The sequence below is a fragment of the Nelusetta ayraudi genome, unplaced genomic scaffold (assembly GCF_046127955.1).
Source record: "Nelusetta ayraudi isolate G7.1 ecotype Tasmania unplaced genomic scaffold, CSIRO-AGI_Nayr_v1 ptg000042l, whole genome shotgun sequence".
Lineage (NCBI taxonomy): Eukaryota > Metazoa > Chordata > Actinopteri > Tetraodontiformes > Monacanthidae > Nelusetta > Nelusetta ayraudi.
This window is the reverse complement of record NW_027466092.1, coordinates 10,849,910-10,869,906: the sequence shown is the minus strand read 5'-3', so window position 1 is coordinate 10,869,906 and position 19,997 is coordinate 10,849,910. Positions and strand designations below refer to the sequence as shown.

The 19,997-nt window shown below is 47.0% G+C and overlaps 3 protein-coding genes across 4 annotated transcripts; 1 reads left to right on the top strand and 2 right to left on the bottom strand.

Annotated features, from left to right (window-relative positions):
• Positions 1-118: 118 nt before the first annotated feature.
• eif3c (eukaryotic translation initiation factor 3, subunit C) lies at positions 119-8,879 on the top strand. Of its 2 annotated transcripts, none has more exons than XM_076034347.1 (23): positions 119-279; positions 1,362-1,479; positions 1,572-1,637; positions 1,718-1,907; positions 2,007-2,132; positions 2,392-2,443; positions 2,542-2,657; positions 2,764-2,891; positions 3,109-3,259; positions 3,421-3,524; positions 3,651-3,792; positions 3,872-3,997; positions 4,164-4,257; positions 5,356-5,543; positions 5,655-5,879; positions 5,969-6,160; positions 6,763-6,934; positions 7,023-7,182; positions 7,315-7,380; positions 7,491-7,578; positions 7,680-7,845; positions 7,983-8,024; positions 8,475-8,879. In XM_076034347.1, exons 2-23 carry the CDS (start codon positions 1,382-1,384, stop codon positions 8,573-8,575), a joined length of 2,793 nt encoding a protein of 930 aa, XP_075890462.1. In that variant the 5' UTR covers positions 119-279; positions 1,362-1,381; the 3' UTR covers positions 8,576-8,879. The 2 variants fall into 2 exon arrangements, with proteins under 2 accessions (XP_075890462.1, XP_075890463.1); XM_076034348.1 differs by having other exon boundaries at positions 120-275.
• prodh2 (proline dehydrogenase 2) lies at positions 8,877-13,814 on the bottom strand. The gene is made up of 10 exons (XM_076034350.1): positions 13,580-13,814; positions 12,329-12,519; positions 11,963-12,089; positions 11,640-11,711; positions 11,468-11,548; positions 11,219-11,362; positions 10,932-11,098; positions 10,418-10,528; positions 9,908-9,996; positions 8,877-9,757 (listed from the first exon to the last, which is right to left on the bottom strand). The coding sequence occupies exons 1-10, from the start codon at positions 13,805-13,807 to the stop codon at positions 9,582-9,584; spliced, it is 1,386 nt and encodes a 461-aa protein (XP_075890465.1). The 5' UTR covers positions 13,808-13,814; the 3' UTR covers positions 8,877-9,581.
• A 1,256-nt stretch (positions 13,815-15,070) lies between these two features.
• Positions 15,071-19,361, bottom strand: tbx6 (T-box transcription factor 6). Its single transcript, XM_076034349.1, has 8 exons — positions 18,870-19,361; positions 18,428-18,650; positions 18,021-18,288; positions 17,782-17,925; positions 17,591-17,661; positions 17,458-17,516; positions 17,039-17,339; positions 15,071-16,505 (listed from the first exon to the last, which is right to left on the bottom strand). Exons 1-8 carry the CDS (start codon positions 18,937-18,939, stop codon positions 15,299-15,301), a joined length of 2,343 nt encoding a protein of 780 aa, XP_075890464.1. The 5' UTR covers positions 18,940-19,361; the 3' UTR covers positions 15,071-15,298.
• Between the last annotated feature and the right edge of the window lie 636 nt (positions 19,362-19,997).

The window sequence follows — 19,997 nt, the reverse complement described above, 5'->3', positions numbered from 1 at the left end:
ACGCCTCCGCCTCGTCTGACGAACTAACCATTTGTGACCGCTAGGGGCGATATCACGTTTACTGATCATTTGTGGATGACCATCTTTGAGCGTCGTTTATCTTGCGACTAGCTTTCCTTCCTGACGTCAACGCCCGGCGAGGGAGTCGCACTCACGCACGCCTTCTGTGGCTTCGGTCGGTAGCCCGTCTTCTCTTGCGGCTGTTGTACTGCAAAACTGGATTTTACAACACCCATAAGTGTACGGACACACCAGACGACAACTTTTAAAAGGACGTAGGTAAGAATATGACTAACAAATCATACAAGGAGACGCTATTCATCGTTTCATCTGAATGTGACTGCAGCTAATCATACGAAGGGGCCTAGTGCTAACGTTAGCTTAGCAATCACCCGGCCCGCGCCACGTTAGTTCCTGGCTCGTTCCAGTAGAAAAACATCGCCAATACACGGTTAAGTTTGAGTTTTGCACGTTTTGTAACGAGGCAGAACTGATTCTGGCTATCGACCATCACTCGTGTTGATTGTTTTTTGCGTATGTCTCAATCTTATATCGTTCCAATGCATCTTGATTAGCTAAGCGACAATAGCAGCAGGCGCAGTTTCGTCAGATAATGTCCCATAGTTGTTCCAATCCATCTCAACGGCCAGCGGGTCGGCTGGTAACACTGGCCTGTCTGTTTGGTCCTCCCTGGAATAATGTTGAAACGTACTTTAATCGTGCCATGGTTTTGTGTAATTACTTTTTCAGTAAATATTTTAGTTGTTCCAATCCATCTCTGCACTCGGGATGTGCTGGAGATGTTGAAACTCAATCGTGTCGGTTTTTAACCTCTTCTTTTTTAAAAATGTCTTTTCATCTTTTCTTTTAAAACTCGACATTTCTCGTGATGCGTCTACATTTAGAGTGTGAAAATGACCAAACAAGCACCACTTCAACACTCCTATGGGCGTTCCCTGCTGAGGTTCAACACTTTGTGCTCCCAAATCTATCCTAGCATCTGAAAGAAGTCTTTTGGATGAAAGAAAACAAAAATAAAAGTCCAGTCGCCTCCAACTCGACTCCTGTAGACAATGATGACCTGGTTGACTGTGAAACTACACAGACATTCTGTCCTGTAATATATATGGCTCTTTGCAGTACATGACCCCATGGGGCCCTAAGCAAAACAGATTATAAAAATGTTATTCTCAACCTTCTGAGACTTATCAAGCATAACAAATGGTTGTATTTCATAGTTTTGATAAACACAAAAGAAACTATGCACAAAGCAAAACTTTCACAGAACATAAAATACATTTCATAGCTGGGCTTTTCCTTGTTTCTTTTCAGCCTCTCACATGAATCTTTTGTTTCTGCAGATTCACATCTTCTTTCAACAATGTCGCGTTTCTTTGCCACCGGCTCTGATAGCGAGTCAGAGTCCTCCTCGTCGGCAGATGAGATCACCCCCAAAACCACCGGGACGACGTTCAAGCCGTCAGTACAATACAGATACAAAACATCTCAGTGTCGGTCATGATTTCAAGCTTTTGTTATGAGCCTCACCTATTGTTCCTCCCCCCCCGCAGGTCCCTGCTTCTCAGCGATGATGAGGAGGACACCAAGAGAGTGGTGCGCAGCGCCAAAGATAAAAGGTTGGTGTGGTTCGATTTCTAGCAACATTTCAAGAAACTTCCTCCGATTGGTCGCTTAATGTCCTGCACTTGGATCATAGGTTTGAGGAACTGACCAACATCATCAAGACCATTCGCAACGCTATGAAGATCCGTGACATGGCAAAATGTCTGGAGGAGTTCGAGCAGTTGTGCCGAGCGTTCCTCAAAAGCAAGAACATAGTGGACAAAGAGGGGGTCCCCTCCTTCTACATCCGCATTCTGGCCGACCTTGAGGACTACCTGAACACGGTCAGTACCTCACGGTGACGCTTCACCTCTTAAAATGCTGTCATGTTCCTGACACGTACAAAGTCTTGTGAAACGTAAACATAATGTTTTGTTTTCTAGCTTTGGGAGGACAAAGAGGGCAAGAAGAAGATGAACAAAAACAATGCGAAAGCTCTTAGCACTCTTCGTCAGAAGATCCGCAAGTACAACAGAGACTACGAGTCTGAAATAGCAGCCTACAAGGAGGTAATTCCAGGCAGCTTTCTCAGATTTTTTTATCAGTATTTTTGTTATTACCAATAGTAGTTTGTCATTACTGTTTTTCTATTTGTTAATTAGAAATGTGCGGTGGTAGTTGTTTCTGTCACATAGAGTTTAAAATCCATGGTCTGTGAAGATTAACATTTTAAAAGCTGATTGTCAGATTTCGTTAAGAGTTCAACTGAATTCGAAAGTCTATATTTCGTCCATATATTCCATAAAGTTATGTTCCATCTTTTTTTAGAATCCACAGGAGTCTGCGGACGAAGATGAGGAGAAGGAGCCAGGAGACTCTGGTGAGTCACCTTGAAAGTCTTCAATATGTTAAAGATGCGTGTGTTCTTTGTCAGTGATAGTCACAGCAAAGACCAAAGAAATTTTATTTCCCCTAAAGGTTCATCCGACAGCGATGATGACGCAGAGGAGGTGACAGCCAAGTCCTTCCTCAAGAAAAAGCCGGAACCTGCTCCAGATGCCAGCAAGTTCCTCAAGTCTGCCAAAGGGTCTGGGGTAGGTTGGAGCAACATTAGATCATGCAGAAGAAAAACAGATGTAAAACACCAATCTTCGAATGTTCAGTATCTCAAGGTCATCCTGTTCTTTCTCTCCCCAACAGGATGAGTCTTCTTCCAGTGACGATGACGATGATGAAGACTGGGGCTCAGACACCGTGGAAAGTGGAAGTGAGAGCTCTGATGAAGGCGATGAAAAGAGTGCATCCCTGGCCAAGGTCTTCCTCAAGAAGTGAGTTTTAGTCAGTCCTGAAAAGTGTATAAACAAAATGTAGCTACTTTTTTTATAAACTAAATTGAGCCCAATTTCACATGTTTTCAATGTGTTGGTTGTACTGGAGCAAGTGTAATAGTTTATTTTATTTTGAAAATGAATTTATCATTGCTTTTTAGTATAATATTTGTTTTAAAATCATGCACAATTCAAAACAAGTTATTGTTGCCGTCAGAACCACGGACACGGATAAACCTGAAAAGAAATCTGAAAAGAGAAGGAAGGACAAGAAGAAAGAGCGTCTGGAGGAGGAGGCAGAAGAGGAGGCAGGCGAGGAAGTAGAAGGAGGTTGGGAGAAGGTGAAGGGAGGAGCCCCTATGGTGAAGGTAAAGGAAGACTCAAATTTTCTTACTTAGAGCCCCAAGAAGTGGAACTTTATTATATAGTTATGGGGGCTTGTGTGTTCATAAAACTTATAAAGTGCATTTATTCTGAACAGCAAAGACAAAATTTGAATCCACAAAATGCCACTGTTTATTGCCACCAGGAAAAGCCCAAGATGTTTGCTAAAGGCACCGAGATCAACGTGCCCGTGGTGGTGAAGAAGCTGAATGAGATTCTGCAAGCCAGAGGCAAAAAGGGCACAGACAGGTAAGACCAACCAGAACCACTTCAGTCCACATCCATGATTGGCACATGAGACAAAAAGGATTTGCTTCAGTACTGAAACCATTCTTGCTCTGTAACAAACTATTTTCCCCTCCTTTCCCCTCACAGGGCCGCTCAGATCGAACTGCTGCACGCTCTGGCAAATATCGCCGCTGAGCACAACCTGGGCCAAGGAGTCACGGTGAAAATAAAGTTCAACATCATCGCCTCCCTGTACGACTACAACCCCAACTTGGCAGCCTTCATGAAGGTACGAGTTGAAACGACAGCCTCCACAATATCTTCTCTTGTGAGGGTTGTTAGAAATTCACCCATTTGCTCCTCTGTAGCCTGACATGTGGAAGAAATGTCTGGACTGTATCGACGAGCTGCTGAACATCCTGTTTGAAAACCCAAACATCTTCATTGGAGAGAACATCGCCGAGGACAGCGAGACTCTGACCACCTCTGACCAGGTAGTTCACTGCTTTTTTTGTGATGGCCGGCTTTTCTCTGATGTAGCTTTTTAGTGCCTCTGCATTTAAAGTCTTTATTTTAATGGCTTTATTAGCCAACTACAGCAGTAAATCTGGAGTATAATTGGAAAAAATATTAATCGCCTTCATTCTGTGTATTTTCCAGCCTTACAGGGTTCGTGGCTGCATCCTTACGCTGGCTGAGAGGATGGATGAAGAGTTCACCAAGATCATGCAGAACACTGATCCCCACTCCCAGGGTGAGAATGACCTTTATGTTTGCGCTTCAAGTCTCAGTCAATCAGTATATGATGTACATGTTCATGTCTTGACTAGTTATATATTGTTCATTCTGGAATAATAACGAACAGGCCAAAATTTATTTGTTTTGCAAATCAAAAATCCAGTATCTCAAAATATTGCAATATTGTTCAATATTTATCAGTGAGGGAAAAGTCTTGTTCTGAATGCACAAATAAACATGCTCATTTAATATCAGCATTTCTGTTTTTTTTTTTAAATTATTTTCTTTTTTAATTGATCTTTTTTAATACATTATCATTAGGATTGATACATTAAACTAGTGGTTCTCAAACTTTCTCTGTCACGTCCCACCTTGGAGGAAGGCTAGAAGCTCCAAATTTGACGTGGCTGTGTCTTGAGGGATCCCGATGAACCTGCAAGTGGCCCCATGTCTCTTGGACAAAGTTGACTTTTGACCCCATAGACTTGCATGGCATTAGGGCAGTGGTTCTCAAACGTCCTCTGTCACGCGGAAGAACATTTTTCACAACTTTAGCAAATCACTCTTTATGACATCAAATTCTGAACATCACTTTTTAAACAAGAATACTCCTTTCACTTTTCTGCTGTGCAAATAACTTTTTTTGGCAAACCACTTTTGTAACATCCACCATCCTGGCCTCGCTGTGAGACAACACAGCTTTATGTTGTGCTCCCATCTCCTCACAAAGTGCAGAGAATAGCCGCGCTTTCAGGGGTCTTGTTTTGTTTAAACTGACCACATCAACAACATCGGTAATGTGAAAACATCACATTTTCTACCTGCCACACGGGATGACGTTGAGCGCTGCGTGCGCTAAGTCATAATATCGCTCCAGTCGCAGCGCAGATCACGTACTGATGCAAAGGGGTTTGATTACGTTCTATCAGCGCTCGAAAACTCTTCATTGTCCTCTGGCTTTTTCGCTCGCGCATTAGAAAGAAAATAGAGCAGACGGCAAACCGAGCGCTGCGCGGCGCGAGCCGGCCGCAGAGGTGCACCCCGCTTCAAGTCTGGCGTGAACGACACCATCGTTCCGCAGCCACAATAACTTTTGTTTTTTCCCCTCCCTCAGAATATGTGGACAATCTGAAAGATGAGGGCCGCGTGTGTGGCATCATCGACCGCCTGCTCAACTATATGGAAGGCAAAGGCTCCACCGAGGAGATTTGCCGCATCTACCTGCGCAGAATCATGCACACCTACTACAAGTTTGACTACAAGGCTCACCGGCGCACCCTGGGCCTCCAGGGAGAGTCAAAGGTAAAAAAAACAAAAAAAAAACATCCAAGTTTCTAAGGGATCCCACCATGATGTCAGTTGTCTGCCTTGACTTTGCCTGCGTGATTTGCTGAGTTGTTTTGTGTGGTCCAGTCGGAGCAGGACCAGGAGGAGAGCGAGGCCGAGGACAGCGCCGTGCTCATGGACCACCTCTGCAAGTTCATCTACGCCAAGGATCGCACCGACCGCATCCGCACCTGCGCCATCCTCTGCCACATCTACCACCACGCCCTGCACTCGCGCTGGTACCAGGCCCGCGACCTGATGCTGATGAGCCACCTGCAGGACAACATCCATCACGCTGACCCGCCCGTTCAGGTAGGCAGGCAGGGAGACGACGAGTAAAAAAGGACGATGACCAACTCAGTAATAACCCACAAAACACTTTGTTTTTCTCTCTCATTTAGATCCTCTACAACAGAACCATGGTTCAACTTGGCATTTGTGCCTTCAGGCAAGGCATGATTAAAGACGCCCACAATGCCCTACTGGACATTCAGTCCTCTGGCCGAGCGAAGGAGCTCCTGGGTCAGGGCCTGCTCATGAGGAACATGCAGGAGAGGAACGCTGAGCAGGAGAAGATCGAAAAGAGAAGACAGGTGAGTCCTGCAAACGCACCACAAACTCCACAATCCAAGACCATAGGACTCGCTCTGCACATGGCATTAGAAAATCCATCTGGCTGGTCTGACTTTGCTAGAGCATCTTTAGTTTTTGTTGAGTGGAAGTCAAGGTCATTTTGTCTACTGCAGGGTTTTTCAACAGCTGTGCCACAGCACACTAGTTTAGCGTGAGATAATGTCAGGTGTGTCGTGAAAAATGATCCAATTTAAATATATAATTTTCCTTGTTTTGCACTGTTGTTGTGATTATGCAAATGTCCCCAATGTGGGATTAATCAAGGCATTCTATTCTTAACACGTTTCACACTGAGTGAGTCTAAATCAGTTCAGAGACTAAGTTGTCATTATGAGGCTAAAAAGTGTCATTTAATAATATTTTTGCTTGGTGGTGTGCCATAGGATTTCTTTTAATTTAAAAAAAGGTTGAAAAACACTGGTCTACTGTATGAAATGTGTCATCGTTGCTGCCATGCTTGACCAGATTAAAAAATATCTAATCAAAAATGAACATAATCTGACCCCTTGGAGAACGAAGTTGCTGCAGCATCCCCCTGACATTGCACTGTTGACCTTGGCAGGTGCCCTTCCACATGCACATCAACCTGGAGCTGCTGGAGTGTGTGTACCTGGTGTCGGCCATGCTGCTGGAGATCCCCTACATGGCCGCGCACGAGTTTGACGCCCGTCGCAGGATGATCAGCAAGCAGTTCCATCACCAGCTGAGGGTGGGAGAGAGGCAGCCTCTGCTGGGTAGGTCGCCCCACCCGCCTCTCGGCTCACTGCGCCTCAGCTCCGTCCGACAAAGCGCCAACTTTGGTTGTGTTTCGTCTTCCCCCAGGGCCCCCAGAGAGCATGAGGGAGCACGTGGTGGCGGCCAGCAAGGCCATGAAGATGGGAGACTGGAGGACCTGCCACTCGTTCATCATCAACGATAAGATGAACAGTAAAGTGTGGGACCTGTTCCCAGAGACGCAGCGCGTGCGCGAGATGCTCGTCAGGTAAATGAACGCAGTCCTGACGCCCTTTCCAAATAATGCTGTCTTGAGTTTTGCACTGTAGCTGAAAGCTGAGTTCTGGCAGCATTCTGATCCGAGTCCTGCGTAAGCATCTCTTTATTTTTTTCTATGTAGGAAGATCCAGGAGGAGTCACTGAGGACGTACCTGTTCACCTACAGCAGCGTTTACGACTCAATCAGGTGAAGAAGACGAAATAAAATGCAGCTTTTTAACGACGACATTCAAAAATGTGTGTTCAGACTCTTGGCCTCCAGTCTTAATGACATCTGTTTAAACCACCATCCTTCAGCATGCAGACACTCTCCGAAATGTTTGAGTTGGAGATCCCCACCGTTCACAGCATCATCAGCAAGATGATCATCAACGAGGAGCTGATGGTGAGTTTATTGCCTCATTATTTTTCCTCCGTGTGTTTGCAGGAGGGTAGTAGAGTTTCATATAATTCACATTAACCCCCCGCAACCCACTTTCTCATCAGGCTTCCCTGGACCAGCCCACGCAGACTGTGGTGATGCACCGCACGGAGCCCACGTCCCTGCAGAACATGGCCCTGCAGCTGGCTGAGAAGCTGGGCAGCTTTGTGGAGAACAACGAGCGCGTCTTCGACGTCAAACAGGGCGTCTACGGCGGTTACTTCAACAGAGGTCCGTCAAGGGAACACACTCAGCTGCATGCCGTCTATATTTACTCACTACATATGCGTTTTCCTAAGTCTGTTAAATGTTGCATCAAGCTGCGGATTTGTTTTTTAAAATAATAATGGCTTATTTTTCCATTACAGACCAGAAAGGCGGCTACCAACAGAAGCAGTCCTACCAGAGAGGTACGTTTTCTGTTTTTTCCAACACATGGTGGCTCTCCCAAGACTGTCTCACTCTTATCCTGTTCTTGCCAACTATGTTTACTTAATCAGTAACTAACTGGTAATGTATTTAAATGTTAGCTAAGCAGAAATGTTGCAGTGCACTCCTGGATGGAAGCCCATAGGTGCCTGCTTGAGAATATTCACAACACTGCAGTTTTTTGTTAATAGTAACCAAAAAAATACAGATCTTCACGTTTAAAAAAAAAATTCCAAACAAAAAATTTTGATAGACGTAGATAGATAATCATAATTTATTATGCAAGGTTACATTTCAAAACTATTGGATACAGATGGATGCACTGCTGTGTTTTCAGCATCAATCGATCCTAAATGACCAAAAGTAGCAGCATGCTCCTCAGTCAGTTATTAATTGCTCAGGCTAAATGCATTTTTCCTCCTGGTTCACAGATTCGAAAGGAGGCTACCAGCAGAACAAGGGCGGCTACCAGCAGAACAAGGGCGGCTACCAACGTGGCGGCTACAGAAACCACAATCAGGGCAACTACTGATCTCAAAGCGCGTGGGGCTCCGTCTCTCAGTCTCCAGCAGTCTTCATTCCAAAACGACCACCACTGACGCCGTACTGACGCTGTTACTCCTCCATCTCCCTGCAAAGAACTGCCCGTGCTCTAAAGCCGTCACCACTCTTAGTGACGTGCTTTTAAAGTGTCTAGTTTATGAAGTCACCTGCTCAGGTGTTGTGGTTAATAATGCTCACACACAATATCTCACTTGTTCACTGCAGCACAGTCTGGAAACAGGTTTGTTTGCATTGTTGATTAAAAAAATATTAAATACACAATGTTGAACAAATATTTCCTGTTGGCTTTTATTTTTCCTCTTATTTGCTAATAAACTTAGAGATGATGCAAATCAAACATGGAAAAACTTTTTTTCATTTAAATAAAAATATTAGCTCTACAGCCAACTTCTGTCAAGGCTGGTCTGCTCAATATTATTCATTGTGTCCAGGTAATAACTTGTTTCATTTAAGCAACAAAATCTTGAGCATAGGCATCAATGTGAAGCGGTTTTGGGAGACTGAACGTTCAAACTTGACTGCGCACTTAAATTACCTGATGATGAAATTGGGTCAGTTCAGCTGAGGTATAAGTGAGAGTCTGATATAGACTAACTCCTGTTTACTAATTACACATGCAGCCTCTCAGGAACATTTGTGCATCATGTACTCTGGTGACTGATTAAAAGTAGGCTTAGTCCAGAATCTGGTATGTTCAGAAAAACAAGGAATATTTCTTATTCTTAGTTTTCAGAAATTCAGTATTTAATACCAACCTTTTTTTAATTACGTAATTGCAATTTTAATCCATTCAGCATCTGCATCTAATGATGCCATTGCTGACCATAGATTTCTGGCATACTTGGATTAAAATAACTAATATTCTGTCATTATCAGCACGTGTGATAAAAGCAAAAAATGAAAACTTCCAAACGGTACATTGCTGGACCCTGTTTGTCCCAGCAGCTCACATGCACCTGCACTCGCTTTCACCCTCAGCCGCCTCGCCTCAGACTCAGCCTCCTGTAGAGCTCTTTCCTCAGCAGGTCTCTCTCTTTGCGGATCCCCTGCAGCACGGTGCGGTTCTCCTGGGCTCGCCGCAGCAGGTACGGCAGAGTGTCGTCTATGGAGCCGTAGGGTACGGACTTGTACACGGCGTAGCCCTCTTTAGCTGAGTGGGTGCAGGGAGACATTGTTGGACTGCATGTGTGTCATCTTCATAGACTAAGATGAAAGCCATTCTTATCTCAAGAAATCAGTTGGTGGAACTGATTTCTTCCTAGACACCACTCAGTAGCGGTGCCGAAGTGCTGCAGCTCACCGAGTGTGAGGGAGACGTGGTCGCACATTCCCAGCAGTTGGCCGAAACACACCGAGCCGCCGCCCTTGTTAATGCCCAACTCCTCCATCCTGAGGACGACAAACACAATCACTGCACAGTAATAACGATGGTGTTAAAACTCAGGTCAAAGTTTCCAGTGGCTGAGCGGTCACAGGTGGTGTCCAAGCCCATCAGCTGACCTGTTTATTTCTGAGTGCAGCATTGTGCTGGTTCCACAAGTCTACTTGATACCAAAGAAATGTTGGTGACTTTCTACAGTGAAATTTCCAACTGAATGAAATTCTTTCCCACTAAATAAATAACTAAAGAATAGTGAGTTGGATACAGTAAAGTTGCCAAAGCCTCCATCAGCACAAGTGTCAGTAGAAAATGATTGAAATTTCAAATTGGGTGAATTTTCTTTTATTTGTAGAGATTATGACGGCAAACAGATGTTGAATGTTCTGTTTGATGTCGTTGTTTGAAGTTGATGTTATGTTCACTACTGACCATTTGGCAGCTCGTCGCACCGAGTCCTCGTTGTGGGAGGCAACTATGATCCTGCAGCGCTCTGGCTTCTGCGATATGACCTCCAGCATCGCACTCAGGGAGCCATTGTAGCTGCGTAAAACACAAGCGGAGGAAGTCACCAGAAATGATTTATGCCAAATTCTTCGAGGAAATTTAAGCGATCTCTTCTAGCGAATAACAGCGGAAGTGGGAAATGTCCATTCTTTACTTCCTCTGCTTGCTTGACATCACACAGGGAACGCAACGCTGACTTCCCCCTCAGATAATAACAACAACCACGAGCCAGGTGTTTGCTTCTGCCATCTAAAAAAAAAGCTGCAGTTTGCTAAAGCTTCTGTTTTAGCAGGAAGTGAGCACCCAGCATTATTGCAAGAGGCTGCAAAGAGAGGGCTAGAGAGATATGTTTAATTGTTTGGTGTTTTTTTTTTGATGGTGAATCACATGAGGCTGCTGGAATCTGACCAAACAAAAATGGGATCTTTCTGGGCTCCACCTGTCATTGGTGTCCTCCCAGCTCTGGTTGACGGGATCTTCACGTCCCTCTTCCTTTGCCAGCTTCCTCTCCTTGTCCATGTACGCTCCTCGCACCAGCTTGACTCCGAAGCAGAAACCCTCCTCCTGGGCCAGACGCAGATCCCCCAGCAGCAGCGACCTGGACTCCTGAGGCACACACACGGCGAGAGGACACTGGTGTAGTGTGTAGTTACCCCGTCAGCCGCAATTTTTTTTAAGCACTCAAAGTTCAAATTTATTCCATTTGGAAAAAATGAAGAGATTTGCCTTCAGGTAGCATTGATATGTGTTCCAAATCCATGCGCCATCCTTATTGAACTTCTTCATCATGGCCATGGTGACCAGAGTAAGGGCTGGGTTCAGATAGGTGTACTCGGCATCAACCAGAACACGCACCTTGTTCACACTTGCCTTGGGGGAAAAAGAAAGAACAAACAACGCTCGCACGACAGCCAAACCCAGCTTGCCAACTCAGCTCATCCTCCAGCTTGTCTTTGTCGTGCTTCATGGCTGTACCTCTGCTATTTTGTTGAGTCTCCTCAGGCCACAGAGAAAATGAGCGGCTTCATCCTCGTCTAAACCGGAGAAGGCGACCGGCTGAAAGAGACAAGACCACCGGAGATTCTCTGCATTCAAAGCTGTGCATTGTTCAGGTGAAACAGGGAGGAGAACATGGAGGTCGACGCACCTCACCGTCCATGGCTCTGACAAGGTCGTTCAAATCAAACGTCTGTTTTGCTAATAGCTTTGTGACTTTCACCTGAGAGCAAACAGCACAGACTCAGATCGGAACGAAACACCAGTGTTACAGTCAAATGTGCGCTCTTATCTTTTTTTCCCACAGTATTGACCTAGTTACATTCTGCCTAGGAAACCTCAAATGCCTCGCTTTTTTTGCAAAACAAATGTATCTGTGGATGCTTTTTTATATATATAGCTTTAGCTTGTCATTCTAATGACTCAAGATGTGTTTATTCTGTCTTTCCACCAGGGTTGTTGATGCTGCCTTACACACAGCTCGGGGCTGAGCAGGGCAGTGAGCTTCAGCTGCATCATGGGGTCTTTGCACCAGGCGTTGTTGTGGGAAATTCGCACGCACTCCAACATGGCCTCCATGTTGTCGTCGTATCTCTTCTCCCTGCGAGTGAAGAGACAAAACGCAGCATCATTTTGTGATATGACGATTTTGGATCATTTGAATTGATTTTGTGTTGCAAATCTTCACTTCAATTGACCTTAATTTTGCTTCCAGCACTTGGTGTTTTTCTTTTAAATTCCACTCTTTTACCTCAGGCATTTTCTATGTGAATCAAGCTATGTAGTGGTATTATTTATTTAATTTTTAATGATGAACTGATCCCTGGAACCCAGTCGCACCCTGTGCTTTCTCCCAGATCCTCCTCCATGGGAACCGCCAGCATGGGTCTCATTCCCAGCGAGCTCATCTTCTTCATGGACTGCGAGATCTCGCACTCCTTCTCCCCGGCCACGAACTGAGAGTACACAGTGGGCCGCAGCAGCATGGAAAACCCCCGTCTGCCCAGCAGCGTGCGAGCGATGGACATCAGCTGGAAGAAGGCCAAGGTGAAGAAAGAAGAGTGAAGGAGAGGAAGTTGGGGATTCGTAAAGGTCAATTAACAAAACATCTACTTTCACAAACCTTTTCCGTCTTGAATTGAAATATACAACCGATTGAACTTCTTCACTTATTACTTGCAGAAGTTTCACCTATAATCCTAAAAGGCTTTTTCACTTTTTGAAAACGGTTTAGGGAGTCCCGTCCCGGTGAGGAACACACGTAGGACAGGACTCAACTGTGTACCTGCATCTAAAGGAGATTGACTGTGCTGTTCACATCCTGTCAAAGGGAGGACAGATGTTTTGACAGAGATGTAACAGCCGTGACATCCATGCCCAACTGGCACCACCCTCCCTGAACAGAGCGGGAGGTTCTGCAGTAGCGACCAGCAGCCTGCAGGTCTCCGTCCTGACTGTTTAACCCCAAAATTAACACCACAGCAAGTTCCAACAGAACTAACCACTCACATGGTGGCAGAGTGGGGTAGTCACCAGGTCGTTTGAGTCATGACTCACTTGGGTTTCACCCTATCAATGTGAGAATTGGACAGTAACGTGCAAGTTTGCATGTTTATTGTTGCATATAGTTTTTCTTCTTTTCTTTTTTTTTTACATACAAATGGAGGCCGGCAGAATTTTAACAGGGAAACAAACATGATTTATTTCTCTAGTCCAAGGAAAATAATTGTATGTGATGTCTGTAATTTAGTAATATATTGTTGGTGTCCCACTGAACCAACCAACACCATCCCACAGGTAGAAGTACTGTAGGTCCAAATGGCGCTTGTAACCGAGTTTGGATTCTGAGGGCAACTATTCCTGAGCTACCAATAATCCCACATTGCAAATTAAAGCATAAATAGGAAGTAGACTTTTGCAGGGATTAGAATCACACTAACAACTCAAACTGTGACCAGATCAGCAGCTTTTTTGGATGAGAGATGAAACATCTTGCTAGTCCAGTCGCCTGCGACACCGCAATGACCCGCAAAGACCCAACAAGCTCCACCGACAGAGATAAAAAAAAAAAAAAAACAACTCTTTCCTCACCTTCCCAGAGTTGTTAACCAGCACGGGGAAGGAGCAGAAACGGAAGACTCCCAGAGCTCGCAGCAGCTCGGGCCAGCTCTTCACCCTGAAGGCGCTGGGGTCGTCAAAGGCCAGCGTCGCCGACAGACGGTCGGCCGGCTTGTCCACCGCCGTCCTGGAGGCCACTGTCGCCACCAGCCTCACCGGTGACAGGTGAGCAGACAGCAGGCGCATGCGGGAGCACATCATCGTCGTCCCAGAGGTGTGAATCCAAACACACTTGTACGATGACTCAGCTGTCACTAGGGAGAATATACCCTGCGGCAAAGAGAACTTGTCTTGTTGCGCTAATATGATCCTATCAGAACCTGTTGAGGAACAAAAAATTCTTTGTTGAGTTTGAGGACAGCTGGTATAGAAACTGGCGATGACACCTCACCCTCTTCCTGAAAACAAGTGACGCCCGGCTTTCCTAATGTGACGGGGAGCTCAGCAGCAAGACTGCGGCGGTTTCCAAAAATTCATCATCTTTAAAGCTCATGCGCTGGTTAATAAGTGACTGTTTGGAAATTCGGGCAAACATCAGGCTGACCCTTAGCATTGGCAGCCAAGTGACCCCCGTCGGCTGCCCACCCGCTGCTCGCTCTCGCAGTTTTCAGACCCATTGATTGAAGTTGACCCTGGAGGGAAACTGTATCAGCTGCTGTTGGTGATTTCAGCAAGAGGGCTGATTTTCTGTGGCACAAGCAGAGGAGCCGAAGATCGTCGCATTCTACAATGTTTTTGTTGTTATGAGGGAATAAACTTGAGGTCAAAATTGGCAGCAGCTCCATTAGTTAAGCCGGTCTGTCAGCTTGCGTCTGTCAGTTGTTCATTGTTGATGGCGAGAAATCTTGAGTCCCAGCGTCAAGTGATGCGAACACTAAAGGAAATGATGGAGTGCTGCTGTCAGTCTCCTTCTTGGCAGGCTGAGCCACTCATGGTTTCATGTTTTTGGCACTGAAATACTGATACATGTTTACTGAGCTGTTGATGTCATCGCAACGAAAGATTAGAAAATTCATGTGATTATGCAACAGGGAAGCAGGCCCAGAGACAGAATGCCAAAAAAGACAGTGTTCTCTTTTTGCTTTTCAGAATTGCCCCCAAAATCAGTCCATTAAAAATGTTCCCAGAGTGAAATATTTATCTGACAAATAGCAAGTCAATGTCATTACATTATCATTTTTGCGAGATTTTATTTTGTGGAAAAAAACAGTTTTATGTTTCTACACGTATATATACATGTATATATTCATGTCTTTTTTTTTTTTTTCCTAGAATTTTTAACACATGTTAACCTAATGAGTAAGAATTTTTCTTTCTGATCACAATTAAAACCCTTTGCCTTTAATTTTATTCAGGTTAGTGAGGCCCACTTTGAGTTCACTTTACTAAAAATGGGCTGAACTCTTTTTGCTGTTTTTTTCTGTCAGAAATAAACGAGTGGCCTGACATGACTTTAAAAACAAATTTATTACTTTTCACACTGGAATGGACATTTGCAATAAACATTTCTGACAAATATTTACAGACTTCAGACTACAGATCAATTTCATTCCTCTGTTCATCAACTATATTCCCGAGTATACACACACACGTGCAGTACATTTAGCCACTGGAACTAACTCTACCATCTGCCAAATCTATGGAAGCGCTATCGAGGCTTTTCATCTCCACACAGAAAAGAAAAGCTTCACGTTAATATACAGCTCTTGTGCTCACATCCAGGTAGGGCCCTTGCGAGTGGGTGTGGCCGTGCTGGTGCTGTCTGTACAGATGCCTGAAGGGAATGGAGAGGGACGAGCGGGGCTCCTGGCAGAGCCGCAGAGGGTAAGAGGGAAAGGCGGGGTAGAGGGCCTGGGCGGGGGCGGCGCTGGGAATGGAGGAGGGTGCAGCTATTCCCAGCTCACCTCCGAGCTGAGGGAGGAGAGACGGGTGGTGCAGTGCCATCTCCGGCCGGTAGGGGGCTGCAGGATTGAACTGGGGGACCGGTTGGTAAGGGGCAACAGGGGGTGAGGAGGTGGGGGGATTCTGCAGGTTCTGGTGGTACTGCGGCGCTTGTGGCATTGCCGGAGCTGGCTGGGAGAAGGAGGAGGGGACAGCCAAGCAAGACGAGGGCTGGAAGGACGGGTGGGCGAAGGTGGACGGAGGGAAGGCAGGAGGCAGGGCAGGAGCTGGCGTCTGGGCCTGGTGGCCCAGGTTGGGGAGGTGCAGGGCGGCACCGCCGGCGGCGGACACGTTGTGGAAGGGGAGGCTCTGTGCGTGTGTGGGGACGGAAGGGAAGGGAAATGAGGCGTGGCCAACCAGAGAGGATCTGGAGCAGTGGAGCCCAACGCCAAGCTGGCTTTGGCCGGCGAGAGGATGAGCAGCAGCAGCTGGGGCAGCAGGAGCAGGAGGAGGCATGCTGGGGTAGATGAACAGTGAAGAGTTTGGATGGGCGGGTTCTTCATGTCCTGTAGTAACTGAGGTCACCTGCAGGTCCAGAAGGGGCGGCGCCGACATCTGGTTCGGGAGGTCCGGCTGACACGCAGCTACAACTTCAGGGAAAGCGTCGTCCACGGGCGTGTGCGGAGGGATCGTCTCCACCATGGCGTGATAGGTGTTGGCTGAAGGAGGGGAGGCTGAGGAGGAGGAGGAGGAGGAGGAGGAGGAGGAGGGCAGCAGCGGCTGTGGCGAGGAGGAGCTGGACGGGGGCGGCGTGGGGAAGGTGAAGGAGGTCTGCTGCAGGGAGGGGGTGGTGGTGGCGGAGGTGGAGGAGGAACAGGAGAGTGTTGGGGAGGAGGAGAGGATGGGGGGGTAGCTGACAGGAGGGAGGGGCCCGCTGGAGGAGTCTGGGACAGGGAGGTCGGAGAAAGAGGCGGAGCTCGGCTGAGCTTGCGGGAAGGTGTAAGACGCCGCGTCCGACCTGTGGGAGAGAAAGAAAATGAGTAAAACAAACATTTTTTTTGCTTGAATCTGTAAAATCTCGTCCGGCGAGATGTTACGACAATTACGGTTTGTGCGACGTATCACTCAATGGAAACACCTGCAAATCGCCAGTGTACTTTGTCGACATTTTAGAAATATCGCTTTTTATTTTGCAAAAAACTAATGGAAACGCAGCTATAGACAAGGATCATAATCGGACGAAGGCAGCACCGCGTCTATCCAGCCTGCATGTGAATGCGATAAGTTTGTGTGTGTGAGGACGGTGATGGGATTTAGAGTAAAGACCTTGGAGAGCTGGGTGCTATATAAGTCCAGTCTAGTCCATGAATAAAAATCAGAACAACGGTTATGAAACTCTTTCTCTTTCTCTTTGAATGAGTCAATTTTGGTTTCAACATGTCGAGATTATTCAAACACTGGAGTTGAAACCGGAGCGTTTGTTTTTAGCACCAACGAGCTGGATGGACAATTTGTGTAGCCACAATGTTTGTGCAAGGTGTAGGAACCCACCGCTCCATCAGGCCGGTGGCCATGTGGCTCCCTGCGGCGCCCTGCACCACGCCGCTCAGGGTGATGCTGATGTCGGTCATGAAGGCCTGATCGAGGTTCAGCGGCTGCTCCGGGACCAGCGCGTCCTGGAAGGGGGCCTCCTCCGGCCGGAACCCGCAGGAAGGGTTTGGCAAGGGGTGCAAGGAGGCCAGCGGGAGGGCCTGCAGGTCTGGGCCGGTGGCGGTGGCGGTGGTAGAGGTGATGATGGTGGTGGAGATGGGCTGTGACAGGAGCTCAGCGGCGTCGCACGGATCACAGTCATCTGGAAGAGGCAGAACAAGAGGGAGGTTTTGTTTTTGTCTTTTTAAGTCAAGATTATTGAAGGAGACGGAGGAAGTTCCTCCCAAACAATGTGCGAGTGGGCGTCGCCTCCTTCTCACCTTCCTCCAGGTTCTCCGTCAGGGCAGACATTTTGCGCTTCTGCCTGGCATCCCTCTGTCTGCAGGAGGAAAAATTACAGTGAGCGTGAATTTGTCAGGGTAAAATGCCCACGTGTGCGAGTCTCAAAATGACCTTTTGCTGTTCATGCCGTCTTCCCGGAAGCCTTTGGCGAAGGGGTTGGAGTTGATCTTCAGTTCTGTGATCTGAGAAAAGAGAGAAAAAAAGACACACAGCTTTACAAGATGGTCAACTTTTAAATGGTTGGGACCCAATCAGTCATTCAATATTGCTGTCCTCTGCATTAGTGCATACACTTTGCGCACCTTGTTGTTCTGGTAGGCGGTCACTGTGATGAACTGGGTCTCGGGGAAAACGAAGGAGTGCTGCCCTCCCCCCCACCTCAGCACGTCTCGGGCCTCGATGACGTGGACCCTGGGCTGGTAGCGATGCAGCGAGTGCAGGATGATCTGGAGAAATGAAAAGCGCAAAAACATTTTTCTATTTGCCCGCCTCGTCCTCGATTCTCCAGGGGTTCGACTCGGCTCGTGCTGCAAACGCTTACATGGCCCTGACTGTCCAGCGTGTTGTTGGTCAGCTTGGCGTAGTGGAAGGAGATGGTGCGGCTCTGCCAGTGGGCCCCCGTGGCCGGCGAGTCCGGGTGGATGAAGACCCGGTCGGGCAGCCTGGCCTCCGCCCCGCCCACCGCCTGCCAGCCGCCGCCTTGGAAGCGGTAGCGCGAGTTGTCGGCCGGGACGATGTCCAGCAGGATGATGTAGCGGAGGGAAGTGTTCAGGCCGGTGACCTTTAACCTCATCCCCGGGAACATCCGTCTGAGAGGAGAGGAGAGGAGAGGAGAGGAGAGGAAAGGCAGGTTGGTCAGATACACGTCTGCGTGACATCACAGTGGGGGTTATCGCTTTCTAGGAAGGGTGGGGGGGGATCAAAGGTCACCTCACTGTTTCCTCTCACCTGCCCTTCTTTGTGATGATCATCTCCGTGCCCACCGAGCTGAACTGCTTCCACAGGGAGGAGTTCTCCAGCTCCACCCGCACGTCATCCTTCGGCGGGGCCGCCGCGGCCGCTGCGGCCTCTTTGGGGATCGACGGGGGAGCCAGCAGCCTCGGGGGCGGGGCTTTGGGCGGCACGTCACAGGTGGCGGGGTAGACCGGCATGTGGTTGGAAGCCTGCCGATCTGTGGGAAGGCAAACATGGAAAATGTTGGAAACGGTGCGAGTTACATTGTTTCATTTCTAGATCAACAACCATCTCTGTTGTTTGAAGTTTATATTGAGTGTCATGGCAGCAGGTGCAGATCACTTTGACAGTGTACATTGTGTTCAGACAATAATCACTCTTTCTTAAAGGAATCCCAACTTCTCCTTTGCTCTCCTTTGCTCTCCTTCCAGCTTACCTCTGTAGAAGCTGTCCGCCATCCGCTGTGGTCCCAGGGCCAGGGTGGGGTACATTTCCATACTCAGCATTTTTCCTTTGGTGGCCTTCAGTCTTTATCTGTCTTCTCTTCACCTGCCGCAAACAGACATCTCTGTCTTCAAAGCTTCTCTTCTCCTCTCTTTCCTTTCAGGGATTTCTCCTTAAGTTTCAAAGTCGTCCTCTGTTTTCCTTCGTCGTCTTCTTCTTCTTCTTCAAAAAAAAGGATCCAGTTCCTTGCTCTCTGCAGTCCTTCTCTTCAAATGCCCAACTTGCTGGCTGGCCCCTGTTAAATAGGTGTGTGGAGCCTCACGCGTGAGGCCAAATGGTCCCTGTGTCTTTTTTGCCTGCCCATCACATCACATCACACGCTGCCTTCATCTTTCCTTCTGTTGCCACTCGTCAAAAGACAAAAGGCATCAAGAGAGGATTTCATTGTGTGTATTTTTACTGAGTTCATGTTAATAGCGATACGTCTAAAGCAGTTCTATTTAAAAATCTTGTGGCTCCTGCTAGAGCGCACGTTTCTGTCCATTTTTTTAAATCAAATTAAAACATGTCCGCCTTTTTTTTTATTTTTTTTATAGAGCGGTCACAAAGCACTTTGAACATGTTAATTATAGCAAAATATCTACAGGACGCATTGATTAGGATTGACAGAGTAATACACCGAGCAATTAAAATGACCTAGAATTCTATAAACATGTGTCAATAATTTAAACAAATATTGCTCAAAAAAATTAGTAAAAGTACTTCTGCCTGTGTTGGTAACGACACCACACATACGAGACTGTGTTTTTCATTTGTTGCTATAAGAAAAAATAGACATGTTTTGATGAAATGAATTGCATTCTTCAGCCACTGAATTTTGGGCTCAGGTGTTTTCATTCCCTCTTTTGATCCTCATGATCAGTTGATTCAACCATTGGAGGAAATGCTTCTCAAGTTTCCAGCAGCTTCTGTCTGTCTGCGGTCGCAGGCCCTGCAACCCCCTGCGGCTGTGTGACGACTTGATGACATGTTTCTTCCTCTCACCGCTCTGCTTATTGGTCTCTCTCAGCAGGAGGGAGTGTGGCTCAGTGCGGGTGGACCGGGGTGGCAGTTTGGCCCT